The 24,505-nt window shown below is 35.2% G+C and overlaps 1 protein-coding gene and 1 pseudogene across 1 annotated transcript; both read left to right on the forward strand.

Moving 5' to 3' along the window:
* The first annotated feature begins 1,384 nt into the window (after positions 1 to 1,384).
* LOC129318067 (probable serine/threonine-protein kinase At1g01540) lies at positions 1,385 to 4,309 on the forward strand (annotated as a pseudogene).
* A 7,931-nt stretch (positions 4,310 to 12,240) lies between these two features.
* On the forward strand, positions 12,241 to 14,679 carry LOC129317155 (subtilisin-like protease SBT3). The gene has a single exon (XM_054961519.1). It carries the CDS (start codon positions 12,355 to 12,357, stop codon positions 14,626 to 14,628), a length of 2,274 nt encoding a protein of 757 aa, XP_054817494.1. The 5' UTR covers positions 12,241 to 12,354; the 3' UTR covers positions 14,629 to 14,679.
* Positions 14,680 to 24,505: the final 9,826 nt, after the last annotated feature.

The raw sequence follows: 24,505 nt of genomic DNA on the forward strand, positions 1-24,505 counted from the left end.
TTCCAAAGGAAGAGTTTTTAAATTAGAAAAATATAACTTCTAATTTCTGTATTTTATTTGAGTTTTATTATAAATTTTTGTATTTTTTTATATTTTAAATCTTTAGACTGTTATTTTTTGAACATTTTAAATTCCTTTCAAAAATCAAATAAGGTGCAGAGAATTAAAGGGTTTTTTTTTTTTTTTTTTACTCCTAAATTTCTACAAATTATTTTAAAGAATCCAAGTTTGGTGTTCGAAGACAGCAAAAAGGGGAAAGTTGAGGCGATTGGATGAAGTGGCGAAAAGGCAGAGGAAAGAGGGATTGGGGCCCACATCCATCTTCTGGTTTTGTTTTGCTTCGGCTGGGGGGTCCACCTGGGGACACGAAGGATAGATTTTGTTGGCGCTGGTATTCACCCGTGATATGAGCCCAAATCCGACAGCCCGGTTTGAGTTTGACACCCATCCTCCCTTTATTACGACAGATCATGCTGGTCCCACCGTATTATCATCCCTCCTTCCCCTTTTACCTCAACCTGCAAGTTTATGCGTGCAATTTCTATCGTCGACATTTTTCGCAACTTCCACATGTATTGATCTGAAGAATGATATTTATTTATAAATGAGATTTATTATCAGGTTAAAAATACATGATTTATTATCATTTTTATATCATTCATTTGGGTGGTCTGACATTTACATATATATATATTTTTTTGATATATAGGATTATTATTAAGTTAATTTCAATAATTTATTTTTTATTTTTAATAAAAAAGTAACACCATTCACTAATTAAGAGAAGAGAATTTGGATCTTCCCTAATGATTACTGTGAATTATCCATCCTCATAATTATTTTTTTAAAAAAATGGATCTAAAGAAAAATTGAGGAAACTTCGAATAAAATAAAATAATTCTAAATGCTGGAAGTTATAAATTAAAATTCTGAGCTTTGATCACCCGAGCAAACGTCCCAAACGGAAGTAAAATGAACAGTGAACTTCATCGATGTTTTCATTATTTATGACGCATTTATTGTGAAGAGGTATTATAAATTATTAAATTTCATGCTCAGCCAAGAATTCAGGATTTCACTCACAACCAAACCAACACCGGGAAGTCCACAACAAGGGTCAAGCTCCCAATCTTGTTAATTAAATGATCCCGGTGGAGGCACCGGGCAGGCATCTTGACTTTTGCGTCCGCCCTGCATTATAAAATGAATGAAGTAGATGATTCGTAGAGAGGACGACGTTTTTAGAGTTTTATAATATAAAAGGTAGCAGTACTGGTAATAATAGTGCCAACAAGCAGATTGCATGAGCATCCAGACAATCCCCTAATACGGCGCATCTACCTCTATATACAGTGCCTGATGATCCACACATGAAATTAGAAGCAGACAAGGTTATGATGCCTACCGGTGCGCTAGCTGCAAAGTGAAAAATGTCCTTACCCACTACGGACATCATTTTGGAACACGCAGAGGAGAAGTGGCCAAAGAGGGAAAATAGGATAACACTCGCAAGAGGGAAATTTTCTTCTTCTATTATCCAAGTCCCACTATGCCAGCTCCCTCCTCTCTCTCTCTCCAAACCCCACTCTCCAGTGTATTCTTCCGCTGCCACTCGCTCTCCCTGTCCTTCTAGCCTCTCGCACCACCTTCTTCCTCCTCCTCCTCTTCCTCTGCCTCGTTTGCGACCTGCTTCTGTCAACATGTCTGTGACTGTGTTTGCCGATTAAATTCATGCTCTGAGGAAAGGGAGGAAGGGGAGAGAACAATGACCAACTATGCGTTTCTGAACGATCAGCTGTCTACTCACACCTCGATTTTTGGGTTGCGACTCTGGGTCGTGCTGGGCATATGCGTAGGAGCAGCCATAGTCCTTGTTCTGTTTCTCATATCTCTCTGGTTCACCAAGCGCAACAACCATGCTTCCAACCTCAACTCTTCACACAATCCCATCATTCCGAATGTCTCTAAGGAGATCCAGGAAATCAGGATTGATCCTTCGCCCGACCCGGCCCATGGAAGGTCCGACTCGTGTCTGGAAGCAGAGGCTGAGGTGGATAGGGCCCAGGCCGTGCTTGTTCAGCAGCAGGGCGATGATAGCCAGAGAATTCACATAGAGATTGGCAAAGATCACCGGATTTCGTATCCTGAGAAGGTTGGTGGCTCATCGCATGGAAGTGGTGAGCAGGGTTCGATTTCTGTGCCTGAGGTTTCGCATTTGGGGTGGGGCCACTGGTACACTCTCAGAGAGCTCGAGGTCTCTACCAATGGATTTGCGGATGAGAACGTCATAGGTGAAGGTGGCTACGGAATTGTTTATCGCGGTGTGTTGGAAGATGATACCAAAGTTGCGGTTAAAAATTTGCTCAACAACAGGTAGGCTGTACTTGATTACAATCTTCCTTGTAATATAGTGGAAGTTTATTTTTTATGGACTACATTTGTTCTTCATCTTCCATTAAATGGTTCGCGTACTGATGATGTAGGGGACAAGCTGAGAAGGAATTTAAGGTAGAAGTTGAAGCAATTGGACGTGTTCGGCACAAAAATTTGGTGAGGTTACTTGGATATTGTGTTGAAGGAGCCCATCGGTAAGTTTTCCTTGTTCACTATTGACATCTTTGAGTTCCCTTCTAGTTGTCAAAACTTCAAACGATTGCTTTGGATGTCTAAACATTTTGCGCTAATTCACGCATTTGCAGGATGCTTGTGTACGAGTATGTTAACAATGGAAACCTAGAACAGTGGCTTCACGGAGATGTTGGGCCTTCCAGCCCTCTTACGTGGGAAATTCGCATGAATATAATACTTGGAACTGCAAAAGGGTATGCATTGCTGTGTGAAGTTACTCTTCTGCTCCAAGTTCATTTGTTTTAGATTATTTCTTGTTTTACATGATTGAAAACTGACTACTTTGGAATACGTAGGTTGACATACCTTCATGAGGGACTTGAACCTAAGGTGGTTCACCGTGATATCAAGTCAAGCAACATATTGCTTGATAAGCAATGGAATCCAAAAGTCTCTGATTTTGGCCTTGCAAAGCTCTTGGGATCAGAGAGAAGTTATGTGACAACCCGTGTGATGGGAACATTCGGGTCAGTTGAACCCTTCTTAGAAAGAAAATTTAAAACATAGTCTCTAACAGTGGTGACCTGGACCTCACTGGACAAATGGATAGCTCTGTTTCACAGGTATGTAGCTCCAGAATATGCAAGTACTGGCATGTTAAACGAAAGAAGTGATGTATACAGCTTCGGTGTTCTTCTCATGGAGATAATTTCTGGAAGAAACCCAGTAGATTACAGCAGGCCTCCTGGAGAGGTTTGTTTGGTGATTTTATTTGAGTATCATGTCAGGAGATCTTCTCAACCTTACTCCGCCCACCTAATGTGCTGTTTCTGATAATAACTGAGGATTCAATTTTACAGGTGAACCTTGTTGAGTGGCTGAAGTCCATGGTTGCTAACCGAAATGCAGAGGCAGTGCTCGATCCAGGCTACCCGAGAAGCCTTCTTCTAGGGCACTGAAGCGTGCCTTATTAGTAGCCTTGAGATGTGTGGATCCAAATGCCCAGAAAAGACCAAAGATGGGGCATATTATACATATGCTTGAAGCTGATGAGTTCCCTTTTCGAGATGTGAGTTTGTGTACATTTCCGCGAGCACGGCCAATTTTCCATCCACATCTCTGCTACCTTTAATTTCTGTATCACAAATCTTTTCGTGTCTACAAATAAATTGTATGACTTATGAATCTTGTTTGTTTTCTTCCTTAAAAGCGCAGTGCCTAAGTGTGGAAACAGACAAATTGAGATCATTATTCCAGTATGTGACATATTGTCTTCCTCTGTTCAGACTTCATTTTTTATTTCGAATTGGAACTCTTTCAGGACCGAAGAATGGGAAGGGAAAATGGACGCTCCCAGCGGATGAGCACAAGAGATGAGTTGAAGGATAAGCGAGTATGTGAATCAGGTGACAGTAGTGGATATGAAAGCAGTGTCCAAACTAGCAAGTCTATGGGCAGAAACCAAGAAACCGAAGGCCAATAGCCATACTGGAGTTGATGAATAAGGTGAATTGACGCCGTCTTGTGTACCAAATAGAGGTGGCTTGAACATCATTTACTTTCCTGTATATATTATTTGCGCATGCGTGTCTGCTTTTATTTGTAGATTCTGCTGCAATGCTTTTTTTGCCTCTAGGTATAGACTAATATTTCGAGACATTCCAGTTCCTTTGATGTGTTGTCTAAATGTTGTAGGGAACAAAATTCTTTTATTACCTTATTAGACATGTGATTTCCTTTACTTGCTATGAGTTTGTTCTGAAAGCCAGCATTAGCTTGAAATGTATGCTTTTGTGTTTGCAATATGAGCTTCTAAAGATAGGCATGCAGGTACTTGAAAGAAAGAAAAATAAAAGCTCATGATTTCTTAGAAAATGATTTGATATCACCATGCTCTGTAGATGCGGACTTGACCCTGATATCGTACCTAGTAGTAGATTGTGGCATGTTGATTCAGAGGTTACTTATAATATGTTGACCCTAAAGTGATGAGCTGCATTGCTGTTTCGATAATACAAGCGTAACTATTATTGATCGGTTTTAGGAGACTTGTGGTATTAATTGTGGTGTTTTTCTTCCCCCGTCGGAGATGAATAGAGGAAACGAAAGGGGTGGCGTTAGTTATTCTGCCGGGACATCGTATCCCATAAAAGAAATGTGCTCGTGTACTAACCTCTCATGACATAAATTCCCTTGATTAAAGTCCTGGGTAAGAAGCCCCTTGTGTTGTTGGTTGGGCGTTATCTTTTTAAAAGCTCTGGGTCCCGCACCTACTCAAGAGATGCCAAGTTTTCGGTTTTCCAGTTTAAAGGCCTCAAGCATGATTGTCATTTTTGTCTTTTTGGTCAATAAACATGATTTTGTCAGCAAAGAGCTTCACTGTTTGGAATTATAAGGGCCCCAGGCTAAATTGTAAGGGTCGATTTAGTCGATCTACTATCGAGATTCTATTTCAAAACCTGGGGAGTAGCGGATACAATGAAGACTGGCAGGTTCCTATCTAGGCCAAAAATAAAAAATAAAAATAGCAACAGATGAACTAATGAAGAAAGGAACCATAATTATATTGTTTCAAGGACTAGAAAATTTTGGGAAATTTATAGGGTCGTGGAATATTGCAAGACTGCTATTGAAAATGGCAAGACAAACAGTTGAGTGTATGGTTCGACGACAAACAATTCCTTGTTCTGGTTTGGTAAACAACACCACATTATTCGTAAACCGATGGATGATAGAATGCAATCTTAATTTGTTCAAGAGAATCGTTGCTGGTGGCTGGAGGAATATTTAAAATAGATCAAGATTTGCTTATTAGATTTTTTATATTAAATATGTTTGAGGATAATATACTCTATTAAATTATGATTTATCATTTAATCTTTTGATGTGAGACTTTTTTTTTATGTTATAATATTCCCCTTACTAGTGGTGGAGGGTGGACCAGCAGGAGCCGCAATCTCCTCAATTTTTAAAAATTTTTTTATATTATATAGTATTATATACTTTCGGCTCCTTAAATTTATGAAAGCATTACTGCATATATTTTTTTTAATTTTGGCTCTCTATTCTTAAATCCTGACTCAGTTCCCCCCCTTCTCTATTTTTTTCATTCTTCTTCTTTTGGCCTAGGATTTCTTTTTTTTTTTCTTTTTTTGTCCTTTTTTTATCCCAAACCGAATGGCTTATGATATCATATTATATTTTTTATATTAAGTATATTTAACGATGGTATACTCTATTAAAATAACTTAACTCATTTTGCTAAATACTTTCTAAACTTATATATTTATAATCTATTTTCTAATATTTAAATATGAGATTTTTTTTTTTTTATGTTCTAATATTGCTGAGCCAACTGGTCAAGTTTGTATCTACCTAGCCCTTCATAAGCAATAATGGCAGTATATTGAGGCCTTGTTTGGTTTGGCGTTTTCACACACTCCAGTGCATGCAAATGCAAAGAGTTGTACAGGTTTTTGGATGCGCACGCGTTGGTGGGTGGATTAACGCTGATGCAGACACCTTCCATGAGTTTTTAAGAAAAGAAAATGCCATGTAAGAAACAATAAACTAACCCCAAATGTTCTTAAGGCCAAACAAAAGACAAACCAGATGTTCGTTGAACCAATGGCGGTGATTGACATGAAAGATGGGGAGCCAGAGAACGACCTATCTGATCATTGAGTTAGGAGAAGAATAACTTTGGCTGTTGGGAGCTTCGAAAGAATGACCAAGCGCCATAACATAACAGGAGCCCAATCACCGGGTTGAAATATTGCCCCCTTGGAATTTAAGCAGACCATTTGGTTCAAATAAATATTCCATCCCCGTCTACTGGCTTTCGACCTCAATGAAAATGATTTTTGCCATAAATATTGACACGTCATGCTTTCTTGGTTTTTCTTTTTTCTTCCATTTGGGAATTCCGCTTGGTTTCTGCTATGGTGGTAATAGGAGTTTTATTAATGGATTCATCTGGTTATCAAAATTGCCGGCTCAAGTCAAAATCTTTTGGACATCCTTGTGATACCCACAGTGGGGGTTTAAGCTGCCCTTGCAAATATTTTGGCGTTTGCTAACTCAAAAAAAGTTATTACTGGTTTACAAATGCTGTAAAGAAACGCCATATTAAAGTCAACCCTTTTTCTTTTTAGAAAAAATATTATTAGAGTTATTTCTGGCAAACAAAGAATGACTCCTTAGAGCTCTCATTTGAGACCACTGACAGACGCTCTGTTTTCGAATTTTAATCGCCATTATAAATATTTTTACTGTATTTTCAAATTAGTTAAGGACCTTTTTTGGGAATAGTTATCTCTACAATGCTATCAATCTGCCCATTTTTTCACTGTAGATATGGACAGTTAGATTTGTAATGAGTGGTTTGGGTTTAATATTTTATATAAACAACATTGTCAAAATGTTAAAAAAAAAAAAGTTGACTTTTAAACACTAAGAATAAATATTACAGCTTAAATTAAGTGAGGAGACTGAAAGAAAATACAGAGAAGAGGAACCGCTCGTATATCTTGCATGCAGTTTTTGAAATACATTTTGCAATATTTTGGCAATAAAAAGGGCTACGCTGGCCCAATTACAATGCAAGATTAAATACTGCATGAGGATTGAATGGAGCCGGTAATTTAAGTATGACGGATTTATTCAGATCAGGCTTAAAATATTTTATTTTTTAAAAAAACTTATATAATTAAGTCCGATCCTAACCTTTTTTTAGTTGGATTCAGATTGACTCATCAAGTTTGGCCAAAATTATCAATTATACATATATAAAAAGCTAATAACTCCAACGATGAGGTTCATTTTAGACTAAACTTATTTGAATCATGTTTAAAGTATTATATCCTTTTTAAAAAGATCATATAATTAAACTCATCCCTAACTTTTTTCAAGCAGATTCGGATTGACCTGAATTACTAGATCTAGGATTGAGATCTCATAATCTCCCTATGTACGGTGCCCTTTAAGAAGTGAGGGACAAAACCATAAACTTTGTTTTTTTGGCAGGCATTTTTTATTTTTTTGGGTACTAAAGAGGGGAAAGCCCTGAGAGTCTAGAAAATTACAATAGAAGGCGATTGGGATTCCAGTACATCAGAGAAGACTAAACTCCTAACAAAAGTAAGAGCTACTTCAAAAAGAGAGGAATAAGATAATCCTTCCTTAGCAAGCTTGTCTGCAATTTGATCTTGCTCTATTGCAACATATTGCAATCTGACATTCCAGTTCCATTCCTGGCAAGCATTTTGTTTGTAAGAGTAGAGGAATGTGGTGGACATGGGAAGAAAGGGTCAAAGTGGACTTGGTCCGCTGCATATTCTGGAAGCCCATGTATAACCAATGCATGTAATGAGTGAATTTTATTCCCCCTATATTGATTTAATTAGCCTGCAATCTAAGTGCGGTTTTAATATGACGAGCATGCACGGCAAGGCAATCAAACATTAACATTAATCTCAATATATAAAAAATCATACTACTATTTACAAGCCACAGGTACTATAATCATTTTTACATTGAAAATTATAATATATGTTGTGAGACCAAATAACAAATAAGGTTAATTATTCATGGGGACTCCAGATTTCTGAAATTATTCATAAGAAGCTCGGTCAAATTAAAAGATGCAGAAAGTATGCTAATGCAAGTTTTTTTCAATGTTTAATAGCCATATGAAGATTAGAAAACTTAAAAAGTGTTACTCCAAAATTTAACCCTCAGGTTTAGAATGTCTCATTAATTCAACGAACTTATATTTTTTCTAATAAAATTTAACACTAAAAAAAACTGAGAAGTGCAATTTTCAAATTTTATTCTCAATATAATTTTAAGATGGCTCGTCGGCCAACAACTTACATAAAATGTTTTTTAAAAAATAATTAATATAATAAAATATAAATCAGTCAATATTTATTTTTATTTCTGTATTCCTTAAATGGGGGAGAAAGAATAGACAGTCAAATCATAAAGGTAAATTAATAATTTTCAATTTTTCAATATAATTACAAGTAAAAAATGATGTATTTTAGAATCTTTGACCGAATATTATTAATAAATATTTATTTTTAAAATCATGTGTTTTATACTTTGTTGCCTTTACGTGGCTTCCAACAATTTTCTATATATGTTTTCCAACAAGTGGTATCAAAAGCTATTTTTCCTGTATTCACATAATTCAAACATATTTAAAAATTTATATATTTTAAAAGGGACCAATATTTTGAAATGCCAAGGGTTTGGCAACATACCCTCAATAGTCATAGAAGTATCAGAGGAGACAGGGAAAGAAAACAAACTAAACATGAAAATAGAGCTAGCCAAAGCTATGATTTACACATGAGAAAGGGAACTACGTGTTAACACATACAAAACTTGGTGTCCGGCTTCTAAATTAGTAAATTAAGCTTCAAAAAGGCTAGCAAAAACTATCAAAAAGTTCTCATTAAACCCTGGATACATAATGTTAGCGATGTATGTGGCAGATTCAAGAGTAAAGAATCCAGGCTTGAGAGGGGAAAAAAGCACTAACAAACGATTACAAGAAATAAACAAATATTAATTAAACTGCATCTTAACAATTATGACTTGCACTCAAGTCTAATTCATCGTAGGTTCAAGCAAACGATCGGATGAAAACCCTCTACGTGGCAGATTCAAGTCAATAATCCAAGCTTGAGAGGGAAGTAAAGTAGTAACAAACAATTACAAAAAACATGAACGAGAGGGAGACTTAAGAAAAATAGGGCACTAGAAGCATTGCCCTGATTGGTTTCAGCTCGACTCTCGCTTTTGAGTGAGGAAAATGGGCTTATATAGAATTTTGATTTCCTTCCTACATTTCACGCATTTTCTAGGCTTCTGCTCCACAGTGGGATTTCAATAACTTAGGTACCTACTTGTGATTAATGGCCCCATGGGTCCTTAATTATCATTTTCCCTTTGTAATCAGTGGTTCGGATATAACGGGTTATACAAACGACATCGTTGGAGTGTATAAATAGTTAAATTTGAAAAATTAACCAATAATCTAACGATCTGAATTTGGTTAGGAGACGGATGAAAAGGGTACATAAAAGAATCCTTATTGAAAGCAAACGAGCAATGCCCTAATAAATCAGGGTATCTACTTTGGATGCATTTTTTTGGGTATATACTTGCAAGCATTTTGTTAGTGGGGTAGTGGGATGTTGTGGACAGGGGGAAGAAAGGGTCAAAGTGGACCTGGTCCACTGGTTTTATGGAAGCCCATACAACTAATGAATGCAACAAGTGAATTTTATTCTCCCAACATTGATTTATTTAACACTTAATCTACTTGTAATTCCAACATGATGTGGATGTGCAGCAATTACACATTAATTACCACTACTTACAGGCCAAGCATAGTAATCATTCAAAAATATAAAACTTGAAAAGGAATCAATGACGGGTCAGTTTTATATTGAAATTGAAAATCCTAACATATGGCGATAGACAAAATAATGACTAGGATTAATTATTCATGGGGACTTCCAATTTATGAAATCATTCATAAGAAACTCGGTCAATTTAAAAAAAAACGCAAAAAGTGTGCTCACCCAAGTCTTGTTTTATGTTTTTTTAAAAAGTGTTACTCCATGTTTAACCCTCAATTTTAGAATGTTTCATTAATTCAACAAACTTATATCATATTTTTTCCTAATAAAATTTACCAGTCAAAAAAAAAATTAAGAAGTGCAATTTTTAAATTTCGTACTCCATGGCTTATTGGTCAACATTTTACATCAGAATTTTTTTAAAAAAGAAAGAATTAATAGTCATGCAAATGAAATTTCGAGTGTCACTCATAAATTTAACACTCAATTTCAAGATGTCTCATCAGTTACACGCAAGTAATCAATTTCAAAATCAACAAGACCTTAAAAATAACCAAAATCAACAAGAATAATCTCAAAAATTGAAACCTGATAATCAATTTCATTATTTTGATCCCTATTTGTATTTATTCCTGGGCTTTATGCTTTTTGTTTTTATTATTTTCACAAAAGTTTTAGCATCGCAGGGCACCTGATCTGAGCGTGGTAATTCGGTGACGGATTTATTTGAAAATTATAATAAATAGAACAAAATTCATGCATTGGTCTAAATTTATTTAACAGGAATACGAAATTAATTATATAAAACTTGTTGAATTGTTATAGTTACATTATTCTAATCATAACATGTAAAAAAAATAGAATACACTGGTTTTGATCGAATGATCATTATACATTTAAATTGAATTATTAATTCATCATATTGCGTTTTGACATAAAAATTGTAATGACTGCATAAAAGTATTGCTCTAAGTAATTAAAATTTTTAAAAAAGTGATTCAATTGACGCATGAAAAGAATCCATTCCGGATACCAAAACCAGGCATGGCGATCACCGGCTAAAGGAGAAGAGGATGGGCTATTTAGAGGATAACGTGAGAAGATGGTCCATAACGGATCACTGCCGCTGGTTAATACTTAATTTGCAAGAGGTTTGGTTTCAGAGGAAGACAGTAATACGGGGCATACTGAACCAAAAGGGCGAAAAAGAGAAAAGTGCACGCAGGCGCATGAGACTCTAACCTAACCACCTTACGAAACAGAACGCCGAAACGCACAGCGAGCTGCGAGCACATGCTAACTTGCTGAGGTTACAGTGCAGTTTTGGCAAGACTATAATTTGTAACGTGATTTAACCCGAATTCGCTCCACCTTTCCCGGGCGTTATGCGCAGCCATTTCTGTCCCAGCAAGCATCACACTCACTAACCCATCACGCCCACCCCAGGCCTGCTTTATTACCTTTTACTCTTTCATGACATTACCTGTGGTGCTGGTGCTTTGTTCGTGACTTCCTCTTGCGACTTTCCGGAACTGCACCACGTCATACTGCAAGCTTTAATTTGGCTCCTAATGCTTGAATTGACCATACTTATCCTATTGTAACTCTTAAGTTTAAATAATATGTTTTCTGCTAATTGAAATTGAAAATGTCCGCAAGCACTGTAAGTATAACTGTATACGCGTGTTGTGAGCTTTCCCTAATAGGCTACACTCATAGTTAATTCTCATCAACAATGACAAGTGCTGTTTTCCATTCTCTTTGCATGAAAGAATCAGAGTAAAACAAAAAATATTGTTTGCATAGGCTCGGGTTTAACTGTTTGTCCCTTGTCTCCTTTTATTTTGAAGTAAAAAACTTGGACTTTGATAAGCGAAATGTTATTAATGACGATGGCATTTTTATTAATTTCTTTGAATCTTTAAACCAGGCAACTTTGCTGGGACGGTTTAGCATATAATGTTATATTTTATACGAAATTGATAATGGTTGATCCCCATTTTTTACAGAAAGCAAACTTGTCAAATAGGGCTATAGATAAAGTTTTGTCGAGATTCTGTCCAAATTACATTAGCATTATTGTATCATTATCACATTCAAAGGATTAATATGGACTCACACAGACTCGAAATAAAGAAGCCATACCTTTGTTTTAGCATAAGCCCATCACTTAATTCGACGAAACACTTGATTATTACCACGTGATATAAGGCGGCCTATAGCTCCGTCCTCGCGTGTGTGGGCCCCCCACCGGAAAAACCTGAGAAATACATTTGTGGACGGCAAGGATTGCGTTGGGGCTTCACTCTCTTTCACGCACTAACCAAGATGACAGCTATATATATACACGAGTCCCCTCATCAATTCGCCTCACTTCACAGAGTTCAGATAATTGATAATATATCAACTAGCCATGGTTACGCATGGATGTCTGTATCTGTGGATGCTTTATATCATTACAGTATTATCATGCCTGGGGGCCGCGCTGGCCCAGTCGGACAACTACATCGTCCATATGGACTTATCAGCCATGCCCAAAGCCTTCTCCACCCGACACCACTGGTACTTGGCCACACTTGCCTCCGCTACTTCCGACCCTGCTTCTCCTTCTTCCAAGCTCATCTACAGCTATTCCCATGTCATGAATGGATTCAGTGCGAGGTTGTCCGCTTCTGAGCTTAATGCCCTGAAAAACTCCCCCGGTTATGTTTCTTCCTTCCCTGATTCCCCCGTCAAACTCGACACCACTCGTTCGCCCCAGTTCCTTCGCCTCAACCCCCTCGCCGGCGCCTGGCCCGAGTCCGACTACGGTAAAGACGTCATCGTTGGTTTGGTCGACTCTGGGGTTTGGCCAGAATCTCAGAGCTATAACGATGATGGCATGTCCGAGATACCTTCCCGATGGAAAGGCAAATGTGAGAACGGCACCCAGTTCAATTCCTCCTTGTGCAACAAAAAGCTCATTGGAGCTCGTTTCTTCAACAAAGGGCTGCTAGCCAAGAATCCCAACGTGACGATATCCATGAATTCGGCTCGTGATACTGAGGGTCACGGAACTCACACTTCGACCACCGCCGTTGGCAGCAGAGTTGAGGGTTCATCTTACTTTGGCTATGCCTCTGGCACGGCGACCGGCGTTGCTCCACGGGCTCGAGTGGCCATATACAAAGCCTTCTGGGAAGACGAAACCTACCAATCTGATGTCATAGCTGCTATTGACGGCGCGATAGAAGATGGGGTGGATGTTCTTTCCTTGTCGTTTGGCTTCGACGAGACACCCATGTACGAAGACCCCGTCGCCATAGCTACTTTTGCGGCCATGGAGAAGGGGGTTTTTGTCTCTGCATCAGCAGGGAACGATGGGCCAGGTCTTCGAACTTTGCACAACGGAACGCCATGGGTCATAACCGTGGCTGCTTCCACTCTGGACCGTGAATTTCTTGGCGTTCTAACCCTTGGCAATCGTGTTCCGGTCACTGGCAGGTCCCTATACGTAGGGAACTTCCCTGCAACCCAACTCCCACTGGTTTTTATGGGATCCTGTGACAGTTTGAAGAAACTGATCAAAGTGAGGAGTAAGATAGTGGTATGCGAAGACACTTACGAGAACAGCACCCTGCTTGATCAAATGATAAATCTAGACAAGGCAAAAGTTTCGGGGGGTGTCTTCATATCCAATAACCAAGAAATAACAATCGCCCTCCAGTTCAGCGATATCCCGACCATCTTTGTGAGTCCAGAGAATGGAGAAGTTCTGAAGGACTATATCAGCAAGAGTAAGTCGCCAAAAGCAAGCTTGAAATTCAAAATCACGTCTTTGGGTACGACACGTGCACCTATTGTAGACTTTTACAGCTCTAGAGGACCGTCCCAAAGCTGCCCATTCGTGTTAAAGCCTGATGTCACAGCTCCCGGAACCTTAATCTTAGCCGCATGGCCTCCAAACATTCCGATTGGGAGGGCGAAGTCCAAGAATTTGTTCGGCAATTTCAACTTGGTATCAGGAACGTCCATGTCGTGCCCGCACGTGGCGGGAATAGCAGCTCTCATAAAGGGAGTACATCGTGATTGGAGCCCCGCCGCCATTCGATCAGCCATAATGACATCATCGGACTTGGTAGACAACGACCTCGGAATAATCAGAGACCGTGGGCATAGATACGAAGCAGCCTCTCCCTTGGCCATGGGAGCCGGTCATGTCAACCCCGATAAAGCACTTGACCCTGGTCTCGTTTACGATGCGGGAACTGAGGATTACGTGAATCTTCTGTGTGCGCTAAACTACACTGTAAAGAACATTAAGGCCGTCACCAGATCCTCTTCTCATAATTGTTCCAGCCCCTCCTTGGACCTGAACTACCCATCTTTCATAGCCTTCTTCAATCCCAACGATACCGCCTCGACAGTCAGGGAATTTCAAAGAACTGTCACCAATGTCGGAGAGGGACCATCTATCTACCAACCTTCGATAACACCCATCGAAGGGCTTAATGTCAGCGTCATCCCCAGCGTGTTGGTCTTCGCGGACAAGAACGAGAAATTAAGCTACAAGCTGAGAATCGAGGGCCTTGGAGTCCTGAAGGACGAGGTGGCTTTTGGTCAACTTATCTGGTCGGACAAGACACACTCGGTTCGGAGCCCTATTGTAGTCACAAGTCTCAGCTCAAAACCGAAATTGTCACACTAGAATTGCTTTATAAAAACTGTAAACCAGTCAGCGTGTGATATGAATAATACAATTGTCATCGAGCTTCTAGTGCTAACATTATTAAGTCGCGCCCATTCATGATAATATATAAAATATAAATTTAATTCAAATCAAGCATGATAAAATATATTTTGAAATGAAAGATCACTCGCTCGAATAGAAAAGATAATGAAACAAAAAGTGAAAAAATATATATATATATATATATTCACTTACTCTCTCTTTCTGTTCGGGATTATATTTTACTCGTCATTAAAAGGATCCTTTGATAAAATCTCAAATAAGGCACGGTGAAATATTATATTTTACTGTCACTTTCAACAAGCTTGAGCTCCAGATGTTAACTAGTTGACCAATTTACGATCAACTACGTACTCATCTACGTGACAAAACCGTAATGTTGGAGAAATTATTGCTCGAAAGGTAAAGGTGAAATTGGGACAGTAGAATAGATGTGCGGATGAAATGGAGAGGGACGAGTGTGGCAAAAGGTTGGTAAAAGAAATGTGGGAAGGAAGAAGGCTGCATAGGGGTGTCATGAATGAGTTTTAAAGATTATAGGTTGCAACTTACAAAACATTCATCGTTTACGAGAGCATTCTATTACCGCATCTCAATTTCAGTCTGGGAGAGACAAGGATAAATAAAGGAAATGCAGAAAGAGGCAGGTGTTAATACTTGACACTACACATGGTCTAAAGCATTTGCAAAATACTCCCTCTGTCCTAAATTATAAAACACTTTTAGAAAATATTTAACATCCCAAAATATAAAATACTTTGATAAAATAAAGTTTCATTAATAATACTTTTTCAATATTATCCTTTCTATATATTTTCTCTCTCCAATATTCTTTCATCAAAAGAATATTAAATAAGATATTTTTAAAAGTTTATATTTTTATCTTAAAAAAGTAAGGTTATAAAGTGTATTCAATGAGCTTTATTGATATGTGAGATTTTTTTTAAAAGTATTTTATAATTTGAGACGAAGGGAGGATAATATAAAGCTTAAGAAAAGTTGAATATTTCTTTTATACAAGGTCTCAAATTTTTTCTCATGTCTAGATATAAGACCTTTATATAAGCAAATATCAAATCACTTGCTATGTTCTTCCAAAAATATTTGCTTTTCATTATCAAGACTGAAAAGCGGCTTTAGAAATCTCATTTTAATAGGTGAGCTTTTCATAACTGGCTTGGAACAATATTTATCGCAAAGAGAGAATACCAAGGTGATAATTGAGATAACAGTAGTTTTGCGATGTGAGGTTAATTTCTCGAGAACATTAATTTCAACTAGCTTTCTTCATCTGCGTAGTTCAATTAAAAAATATTTTGTAAAAGAAAAAGAAAAGAAAAAGGAGGGATTATCAATTATATGTCAGTAATTGTGATACATGTTCCCAATATTTAATCACATACATAAGGGATGATGATACCAAAAACATACTTCATCCAACTCTTTTTATAAGACCTTGCTGATCACTTTACGTTAATTAAGGAATTTAATGAAAATTAATCAATAGCTTTTAAAATTAGCCATGATAAAAATCATTAATTAAACAAGGTTATTTAGCTAGTCAAGAATTTGTTAAATTGGCTGGGAAATGTTAAAGCAAATGATATTCTGGGGAAAAAATTTAATGCTCGATCTGGACTTAAAGCCTTACATTAAGGACCATAAGGAGTGATCGTAATAATAATACATGGAGGGAGTGCATGAAGTGGGTGTGATGATTTGAATGTGAAGCCAGCAAAAATAGCCCAAACATGGCAGCTCAGTTCAGTGACAAGGCAAAGCTGGGTCAAGAAAATACCAACCCAGACAAAGGTGGATTAAATTTGGCCCACGCAATCTAGCTCACATGCCAAACAGGCACCTCTGTCCCACCACCCCAAAAAGAATAACTGCCCATTGCATCACTCTCCTCTTTGTCTCTCTATGCCCTCACAAAGTAAGGTTGTATAAAAATCCTTCAATTCAATATAATTCGGTTCAATTCAGGACAAACTCAGTCATGTTTAATCTAGATAAAAATTGATATTTTAAGATTAAAAAGACTAAAAAAATTAGATTCTTTATTTGGGTTGACCTGGACAAGAAACCAAACATTTAGACTACTTGGTCCGGTCTTATAAATTTATTTAATATAATTATAATTAATTTATCAATTATTATTATAATAAGTTAATTTATAATAATAATTAGTATTTTTTGTGTTTTATACTTGTGAAATCATGAATATTAAGAAAAATTCTAGCATTGACCAATCTTAATCTTTGTTTTTGTATTTCTTTGTGTTTTATACCTGTTGTTAGAGATTTTCGTGAATTTATAATTTTTATTGTTGCGATAAATTTTATATGATTATAAGTAATTTTACTATATTAATTGAGTTTATTATGTTGAAATAAATTATTATCTCTCATAAATGAAAGACAAAAAAAGTGAAATGCTGAACAAGATTAGGATCAATCTTCTAATCCTATTAGATTAGTTCAATCTTGTTGAACTTTAAATTATATTAGATCAGACTTTAGGTTAGATTGGAATCTCTCACATCATTTTTTTGTGCAGCCCTATCACAAAGCACGAGGCGCCAAATTTGTGCCGTCGCTTTCCTAGTTCAACAATTTAGCAGTGAAAGATACAATCTAATATTTAATGAAAAATTCTTCATGCACTATAGAGTGGTGTTTTGACTCTAGTTTTGGGCTGCGCAGATATTGCTCAATGGCCACCCTTTTTTCACAAATGTCATGTCTTCTTTCTAGTGTTTAATTACTCAAAAAATCCCTTCCAACAACTTCCTGCCATACTATGACAGCTCCAATTGCTCATTCGCTTGCTTTTTTGATTATGTATTGTGATACTATCCCTTGATCCAGTGGTTACAGCTTCCTCAAAACTTCTACTTCCCTTTTGGCCACCTGTTGCCCAAGTCTTTGGGGGTTTGTGGTGGCTGATTTGGGCATCAACTTACATTTTGTATTATTGGAGGGCATAATTGTCATTGATGTACATCTCAAGCAACGAGGAGTGAGCATTTGGTTGGTTCAATTGATCCAATTTTGATTTATCGAAAACTGATCGATCGAATCACATAAAAAATTTGGATTGAATAAAATTAAAATACTTGACCAAACTGAATTAAAATCAAACCAAATTATAATGGTTTCATTCAATTGGTCTATTTGGTTTATTGGCTTTGATTTGGGTCTATGGAGTCTAATTATTTATATATTCTTCTATTCATTTTTTTTATGTTGAAGGCCCAATAAAAAAATAGTAATTTTATACCATAATTCATGAAAAATTAATAAAACTCAGTATTATTGCATTAAAAATTAAATTATAGAAATAAAAAATAAAATATCACATTAAACAAAAAAAATACAGCTACTACAAGTGGTAGAAAGATGTGTTTTTAATCACCTAGATAAGAATTTATTCAACTTTTTAAAAATATAAAAAGAATATATATATATATATATATATACACACACATATATAATTTAGGTGGTTTGGTTTATTTGGTTAAAAAATTTTCAGATTGAATCAAACTAATAATTAAAATTTTTATTAAAAGAAAATTAAATCAAACTGTATAACCGAAGAAATAGAATCAAATTGACTAAATTCAATCTGATTTTTAATTTCAGTTCAATTTTGCTCACCCCTACTCAAGCATATGGATGTATTTGGTTGATAACAGCGGCCCCTTTTCTAAGGTATTTAAGTGTGCGTTCTAGAAATTGTTTATGGAGAGACTGACGCGCATAAAAACTGGTTTTCAACTTTGCATTTCACTCACATCGTATGCTCGCCAGTTCAGACTCGGGACTTCTTTTACTAAGCTAATGCATGTTGTTCCTTTATAATTAACCAATGAGTTTTGTATACTTGTGCATGCTAGTTGTAAGCTTGTTTTCTCATCATTTCAAACCTGTAAAAGGTTTTTTGGATCTTGTACCATGCATCTGGTAAACTCTGAAATGAATGAGATAGTGTTTGAAGCTTACAATTAATAATATTTTATAAATAATAACATAATTAAAGGTGTGGTATTATGTTAGCCTTGACACGTTCTTTTTCCTTTTGTTGCACGGCTCCAAAAGATTAATTTTCGCAACTAGAATTGCTTTGTAAAAGCTATAAGCCAGCCAACAGGTGATATGAATAGTAATCGTCATCGTGGCACTGGTGCTAATGCTATTAAGTCGAAGACACTCATGATAATATATAAATTTTATTTCAAATAAAGCAATGTTGAATTTAATTTAAATGCTTTTATTAGGGTGTTCAAGTGAGTGAATTTAAACTAATATGAAAAGTTTTGCATCAAATAAAGTTGAGTTTAATAACTAATATATAATATAAAAAAATGATCCACAAACTTGAACTTTAAAGGTTTGAGTTAAAATGTTATATCTTTCTATTACTCTTGTTTGTTTCTCACTATTTCATTTTTGGGTGATTGTTCTTCATTTTTAATAAGTGGTATTAGAACTAAGTTTTTTTTGAGACCTAAAAGCCCTTTATTATACCTAGCCCTAATATTATGTTTGGAAGATTTTTTTTTAGGGTGTAATAGAGTGGAGTGGAGTAGGATGGTCAAAAAATCTAAACCATTGTTTATAAGTTTTTTTTTTTAAAAAAAGGGGGATGGAATGGCAAGGAAGAGTTTCTATTTATAGCTCAATTTTTTTGCCCCCTTAAATTGGAAGTCAATGATAGACTGACATAATATAATTATTTTATTTATAAAATTACCCCTAACCTTTGATCCTGATAAAAAAAATACCATTTGTTATTTTTATTTTCCAGTCATCTCTCTCCCATCCTCTTAGGGCTGCACATAGGCAAGGTTGGGTTGGGCATTACCCTTTCTCGGTGCCTAGCTCGATGTGCAATCAAGCATCAGGCTGACCCAATTGGCTTAAAAATATTTTTACAAGTATTTTTTTAAAAATATATAAAAAAATTCCTTCAAAAAAAATATGATTATTATTTAAAATATATTCTTAAAACTAATATTAGAATCAAAAGTAATTTGTTAAAAGTTCAAATGAATAAATTTTTTAATTATTTTTATATAATAAGTTAAAAATAAATTTTAAAAAATAAAAGAGATGTAAAAAATTCAAATTTTGGCTGACAGGCATTTGAGCATAATGCACAGCCCTAGTTTTCGCCATATCTCTCTCGCTCCTACCATCTCTCTATCTCTCTCATGCCTTTCAATGCTGTAACTCTGTTGTGTTTTCCTCTTCTGCAACGAGAATGTTTGTTTGAGTAGTTCTATTGCTTGCCTTTTCTTTTTATTCTTAACTCTTAGACCGTTAATTTTAAGTATTATCATTTTTTGTTCAAAAAATATTATAAATATTTAATGAGCATTATTATTTTTTTTTAAATTTAGTCATATGGGTAAAATAGAAAGAAAAAAGTTTTAATCCATTCCATTCTATCCATTTTATGATAACTCCCGAATAATGATTATGTAAAACTGTTCTTTTCCATCATAAAACTTTCAAGCAATGAAAAAATTTGTTCTATTCTACTCCACTCCACCCCATTCTATTATGCTCCATTGATGATCATTCCATTCCATTCAATTTTAAACTTTCAAACTCACTCTAAATATGAGAAACTTGGTGTTTAGAGTATCTTTAAATACGAGAAACTTTGTATCAGAGGTTGGCTTTGCCCATGACACGCTTGAGGGAGAAATTGTTAAGTTGTGCAAGTGTAAATTAATTTGAGATAATGTGAAAAGTTTCACATTAAATAAAGTTAAATTTAATAATTAATATATAAAGGAAGAATGACTTGTAAACTCAAGTTTTAAGGCTTTGAGTTATGATGTGGCGTTCTTTCACTACCTTTATTCGTTTCTTCTCTCCCTTTATTCTTAGGTAACTGTTTCTTATTCATAATAATTTTAAAATGAAATATCTCCTGAATACAAGAGAAAATGAGACAAAATATGAATATATGTAAAATTATTTCACTCTACTATCCGTGATTTTTACTTTACTCATTAGGAAGATTCTTTGGTAAAATCTCAAATAAGGTAACAATGAAATATCATATTTTAATGTTGTTGTCAACAAGCTTGAGCTTTTGATGCTGACTTGTTGACTTTAATTTGACGCGTCTACTCAACTGCTGATCTACATAGCAAAACGATAATGTTGGAGAAATCATTAATTGATAGGTAAAGGTAAAATTAGAACGGTACAATACATGTGCGGGTGAAATGAAGGGGATGAGTGTGGAGGGTTAAAAGGTTGGGCAAAGAAATGTATGAAGGCGGGATGGTGGCATTGTGGGCGGGTTTTAAGGTTCCACGTGTATATACTTATATGCGCGGGGTTATATACCAAAACACAGTCCATCCAATTCTTTTTTACAAGCTCTTGTTGATTAGTTAAAGCAAATTAAAGAATTTAATTAATTAGAATTAATCAAAAGCTTTTAAAATTAACCATAATAAAATTCATTGAGTCAATGATCAAAAGGTTATTTAAATAGTCAAGAGTCTGTTAAAGGATAATATTAAAGCAAATGACATTTTTGGGGAAAAACAGTGCTCGGTTTAACTCAAAGCCTTACATTAAGTCATCAAGGACCATGAGGAATGATCTTAATAATAACAAATGAAGGGAGTGCAATAAGTGAGTGTAGCGGAACGAAAAGAAATGGTAATTAATAGAACGGAATTGAATGGGGTGTTGTGGGACCAAATGCAACATTCTATTATTTGAGAGTTTTATTAAAAAATAAATTATTTTATTTAATTATTATTTAAGAATAATTATAAAATTAATAGATCCGAGTTAAATATAATTATACTTTTCAGTTTTACACAAAGAGGGTGAAAGAGTAAGAGGGGTGAGAAGGATAAGGATAATTTTATAATAATGCTATTTATATTATAGCATTTCATCCTTGACCTCCAAATTCAAGGGTCAAAAAAAATGAGTTTAAGGTAATAAGAGATGGGTTGGAAGACCATTACAATCCATTTCACTTTCTTTTAAAAAATTATCTTAAATAATAGTATAAGACTTTTAGCCATTTCATTTTATTTTATTTCGTCTTAAAAATAAACTGTCAAACATTACTATAAAAGTAGCAAAATATCCCAAATCTTAGTTTGTTCAGTTCAATAAATAGGGAAAACTAGGTCAATTAACTAGAGTTGTGTTTAACATAAGATACTAATATCTCATAACGTGGCAAATTAAAATTTAAATCATTCCCAAGACATATGTCCTACTTTAGTGCCTGACAATACTCTAAACAAGATTGTTTTCAATAGAAAGATGCTCATGAAAAAAGTAAAAAGAGAGAGAGAAAGCTAGGTTAGCAAAACAGCATCCTAAAGAAAAGTGGATTAAATTTGGCCCATGTATACATGCCATTTGAGTTTCATTTTATATTTGGCAAAAGTACATTTGAGGGATTCAATTATTTGTTAAATTTGACAAAAAAAATATCCCAAACGTGTTTTGAATGTATTATTGAGAGTTACACAGTAAGCTTGTAATTTAGCTCACATGCTAAACAAGCACACCCCCCCCCCACACAAAAAAAAAGTGCCAATATTTGATCACTCTCTTCCTCGTCTCTCTTTGCCCTTATAAAGCACGTAGTGTGATAACCCTTAACTCTAATGTAATTCAAGATCAACTAATATCGAATATATTAAGGAGTTGATATTCTAAAATTCTAACAGTTAAAAATATTAATAAAAAGGGTTTGTTCAAACTATTTTAAAAAAACAATAAAAGCTATTTCTATGTTTTTATTTATTTTAATGAACAAAATTAGAATGAATAGAGTAAAATGAATATGTAAAAATGTGAGTAAAATCAAAGATATGGACTTCTTTTTGATGACTTAGCTACTTAATTCTTACTCCTAATTTTAATTTTAATTCCTCTTCAATTAATTGAGTTAAAAATATCTAGATTTTTTTAAGTTGAACATCAAGTTATTTATTATTACTAGTGGCCGGTTAGCAACAATAAACAACTCAATACTATAAAAATTACTCAATTATTTGATTGATTAACTTGGACAGCCCTAATTTTTACTCCAATCATAATACAATCTATGCTCATTTGAGATTTTGAGTATTAGCCAACAAGTATAACAAGCACAATTGTATCTCATTTATATAAATTGGCAAGTAGCAATTACATTCAACAAAGGAATGTAACAATTAAATCTATTCAAGAAACAAACTAATCCAAAATTAATTTCAAACGCCTCAAGTTTGTCAACATTAGCCATACATTCATGAATTCAAAGACGTAGTATTAATATCTCAACAAATTCAATCCCAATTAGAGAGGTTAAAGGAGAAGAAAATTATCATTAAAGTAGAGCTCATAGATGTGTTGTCTCCAAGGGAAGGAAAAGCTTAGTCGTGTATGAATCTAAACTTCGAAACTCCATCAAATAGCTTGAAGAACGCTTTCATGGCAGCTCTGTAGGTGAAATTTTGAACAACAAAATTTTTAGCAAACTCGAACAAGATTGATAAGGTTTCAATGTGTGCTGAGTGAGAAAGACATTGGTAAGATCATATCGTAATTTGGATAGTTAGACATTAAAAAATGAAAGAGAGAAGTTGTTGAGACGAGAGTGGAGAGAGAGACACATTGTAAATGGAAAAAAAACAAAGATAATGATAATGAGGGAAAACCAAATGACGTCCTTAGAGAAGTAAATTCAAAATTGCCTACGTCCGAAGTCTTGCTTGGCCAAGCAAAAAGACGATAAAAAATGAATTATACTGCGAGTGTCTTAAAATAGTGTGAGTATATGTGTGTCTAAAAATATGTGTGAATATGATAAAATATTTATAAAAATTTATTTAAATGCTAAAAGAATAAAGTAACAAAGAAGAAAATTAAAAATTCTAAATAAAACTAAACTATTTGTACACCTTATGTATAATGATGCAAGTGGAAAATAAAAAAAATAAGATGAAAAATTAGCCATTAACAAGCTATTCCCAAAAATATATTAAGTCCAATAAATTTAAATGATGCTCAAAATATTCAAAATAAGTGTTAAAAATTAAGAATAAAGAGAAATAAAATAATATAAAGAATTATGATTTATCACGGTGCCAAATTTGCGCGGTGGCTTTCCTAGTTCAACAATTTAGGACTAAGCATTCAAACCAAAACAGTAATAGTCGTGAAGTATACAGTCTAATATTTAATAATAAATTCTGTATGCACTGTGGCCTGTGGAGGAGGTTTTTTCCCTAGTTGGTTGACTTTAATGTTTGTTTCACTTCCATCATGTTTCGTTTAATTCGAAAACAAAATACGGTGATTTTAACAATATACGATGCCTGGGGACGAGATTATGATTCTGTTTATTTTTTTTTGGGGGGGGCGGGTGTTTCGTCAAGTTGATCACGTCGAAATGTTATTTGACTATCCTTAATCAATGACATAACATGCGCGCGTCGTGTTTAATATTCTCACAAGTGGGATGCAAAGCTGTCATTTGATAACTGAAAGACAATAATTAACTTTATTTATGTTCCTTCGCTTTATTTATGAAGATTAAAAAATTCAAATTTTTAAAAACCAAAAAGAAATAAATAGAAGGTGAGGCGGCGTGTGAATGTCGTTGGCTCGCAGCGGGATAGTCTGGTTCTGGTTGCATTCCCGGGCCTTACTAATAGTTGACAAATATCTGCATTGTTTGAGGGAGTCTGACTTCGACATTATCTTCTTTTGCAATTGGACACCCAGCGTCGGCGTAATTAGCTCCATGAATAAAAAAATGGCGCCCATGGGATTAAGATTATTTAAGCAGC

This window comes from Prosopis cineraria, unplaced genomic scaffold (genome assembly GCF_029017545.1).
Source record: "Prosopis cineraria cultivar Desert tree isolate PC_DT_omini unplaced genomic scaffold, ASM2901754v1 PC8, whole genome shotgun sequence".
NCBI classification, from domain to species: domain Eukaryota; kingdom Viridiplantae; phylum Streptophyta; class Magnoliopsida; order Fabales; family Fabaceae; genus Prosopis; species Prosopis cineraria.